The 2,624-nt window shown below is 51.8% G+C and overlaps 1 protein-coding gene across 1 annotated transcript; it reads left to right on the top strand.

The window, feature by feature from the left end:
• Positions 1 to 3: 3 nt before the first annotated feature.
• Positions 4 to 562, top strand: LOC114073248 (olfactory receptor 14J1-like; the record flags this gene model as incomplete). The annotated part of the gene is made up of 1 exon (XM_027911037.1): positions 4 to 562. A coding segment is annotated over one exon (559 nt), but the record flags the coding sequence as incomplete, so codon positions are not given.
• Positions 563 to 2,624: the final 2,062 nt, after the last annotated feature.

Here is a 2,624-nt window from a genome sequence, read left to right as displayed (position 1 = left end):
TACGTTGCCATCTGCAAACCCCTGCACTACGGGACCCTCCTGGGCAGCAGAGCTTGTGCCCACATGGCAGCAGCTGCCTGGGCCTCTGGGTTTCTCAATGCTCTGCTGCACACAGCCAATACATTTTCCCTGCCCCTGTGCCAGGGCAATGCTCTGGGCCAGTTCTTCTGTGAAATCCCTCAGATCCTCAAGCTCTCCTACTCAGGCACATACCTGAGGGAAATTGGGCTTCTTGCTTTTAGTGCTTTTCCTTTTCTGGGTTGTTTCATTTTCATAGTTTTCTCCTATGTGCAGATCTTCAGGGCTGTGCTGAGGATCCCCTCTGAGCAGGGACGGCACAAAGCCTTTTCCACGTGCCTCCCTCACCTGGCTGTGGTCTCCCTGTTCCTCAGCGCCTCATTCTCTGGCCATCTGAAGCCCCCCTCCATCTCCTCCCCATCCCTGGACCTGGCCCTGTCAGTTCTGTACTCAGTGGTGCCTCCAGTACTGAACCCCCTCATCTACAGCCTGAGGAACCAGGAGCTCAAGGATGCCATAAGGAAAATGATGCCTGGAGGAAGAGGCAATAATAAAATGCATCTTTTCTTCGGGAAACATTCAGAATGTAAATCATTATAATATAAGCTTTTTTTTCTTTATTTTTTTTCATTCTTTTCATTTTCTTTTAAATTTTCTAATATTTTCCACCAGTGAATTGCATTACTCAAAGCATTTCTACATCAGTATCTTCCATTGTTCTTTAATTCAAGACTTTCAAAAAGCTTGTTCCCTGTACATTTGAATGAAATAAAGTTCTCTGCCTTGATTTTAGTGTTTCTTTCCTGGAGGGCAGGGCTGTCGTTCGCTTACAGGAACCCCGCACTGGAATTGTTTGTCTGACTCCCAAATTTGAATCTGGACAAAGATTCCTGCCAGACAAAAGGTGGCAGGACAGAAAGCTCTTGCTGCCCACGGAGTCCCCAGGGTGTCACACCAACTGCACCTTACACCCAAAGGTTACAGGATTCTTTCCTGGGGGAAAGGGCTGTCACTCTCTTTTCGGAGGCCTTTGCTTAAACTGTCAGTCTGACTCCCAACATTGAATATGTTTGTCTGGGAGGATGAAGATTCCTGCCAGACAAAAAGGTGTCAGGGCAGAAAGCTCTTGCAATCCATGCAGTGCCAACAGTGGCCCAACAACTGCACAGGAGAGACATAAGGGCCTTCTTTCCTAGGGGAAGGGCAGTCATTCACTTGCAGGAGCCCTGCACTGTAATTGCCAGTCTGACTCCCAACACTGAATATGGATGAAGATTCCTTGCAGAGAAAAGGTGCCAAAACAGAACATTCTTGCTGCCCATGGAGTGCCAACAATGGCCCCCCAACTGCACATGAGAGTTTGGGGAAGGGGTTTCTTTCCTGGGTGGAAGGGCTGGTGTTTGCTTTTCAGAGCCCTGCACTGAACTTGCTGGTGCAACTCCCAAAATTGAATATGGTCAAATATTCCTCAAAGACAAAAGGTGGCAGGAGAGAAAGCTCTTGCTGCTCATGGAGTGCCCAGGGTGTCCCACCAACTGCACCTGAAACCTGAAGGTTACAGGCTTTCTTTCCTGGGGAAAAAAGGCTGTGACTTCACAAAGAGTCCCATGGCAGATGGGGGGGCTGCACTGTGGGGGTGTGGGGCGTTGGTTCTTTGGTTTCCAGGGGCTATTCCAGAATGGAGAGGACAGGCCATGACATCACAAAGGGGCCCATGGCACACGGATAGGGTTGCATTTCAGGGTTTTGTGGTTGCCAGGAGCTATTCCAGAATGGCACACGGATAGGGCTGCATTTCAGGGGTTTGTGGTTGCCAGGAGCTATTCCAGAATGGACAGGATAGGCTGTGACATAGCAAAAGGGCTCAAAACACGTGGGTTGGTCTGACTTTGCTGTGTGGGGTGTTGGTTCTTTAGTTGCCAGGGCCTATTCTGAATGGAGAGGATAGGTCATGACAAGTAGTGCCTGTCAGAACTGCAAAGACGGACCCACAAGAGTCTGACATGGGGGAGATTCTCTGCTCTGCCCTGCACACCCCAGTGCTGGGGTCAGAACTCAGCCTCTCCTCTTCCCTCTCCTAAGGGACTTCTTTTTAGACATCCCCTTCCCTATGCTGATTTCAAAAGCCCTCCCAGCAATTCCCAAGCCTGTACCTGGCTCTCATCCCCTCTCTGGCTCAGAGACCTCCACTTAACTCTCAGAGAGCTGGGTCGGTCCATCCACTTTCCAAAAGCACATTCCCTGGACTGGCTCAGGGGTTCCTGCAGTCACACCTTTCCCTGCCTAAGGCCCTCCCAACAAGGGCTGGGCCCTGGAGGCAGGGGGAGATCCCTCCCCTGGCATGGCCATTCATTCTCAGCCCTGTCTGGCCCAGCTTCCTCCCCCCTGCACACTCACCCCTGGCACAGCCTGCACTAGGGCAGCATTTACTTCTTGGGCCCTTCAGAGCTGCCCCCATGGGGACACTTCCATTTTCTGGGCCAGCACCAGAGCCAGCCCAGCCAGTCCTGCCCCTCGTCCCCAGCCCGGCTCACTGACTCCAATTGCCCCTGGAACCCAAGAGCCAAAGGTGACACCCCCAGAGTGCAGCCCCACCCTCTGCAATG

Source organism: Empidonax traillii, unplaced genomic scaffold, assembly GCF_003031625.1.
Source record: "Empidonax traillii isolate 1590-97213 ecotype Southwest subspecies unplaced genomic scaffold, ASM303162v1 scaffold5802:size20584, whole genome shotgun sequence".
NCBI lineage: Eukaryota > Metazoa > Chordata > Aves > Passeriformes > Tyrannidae > Empidonax > Empidonax traillii.
The sequence above is the reverse complement of the archived record's forward strand: the minus strand, read 5'-3'. Positions and strand labels throughout refer to the sequence as shown.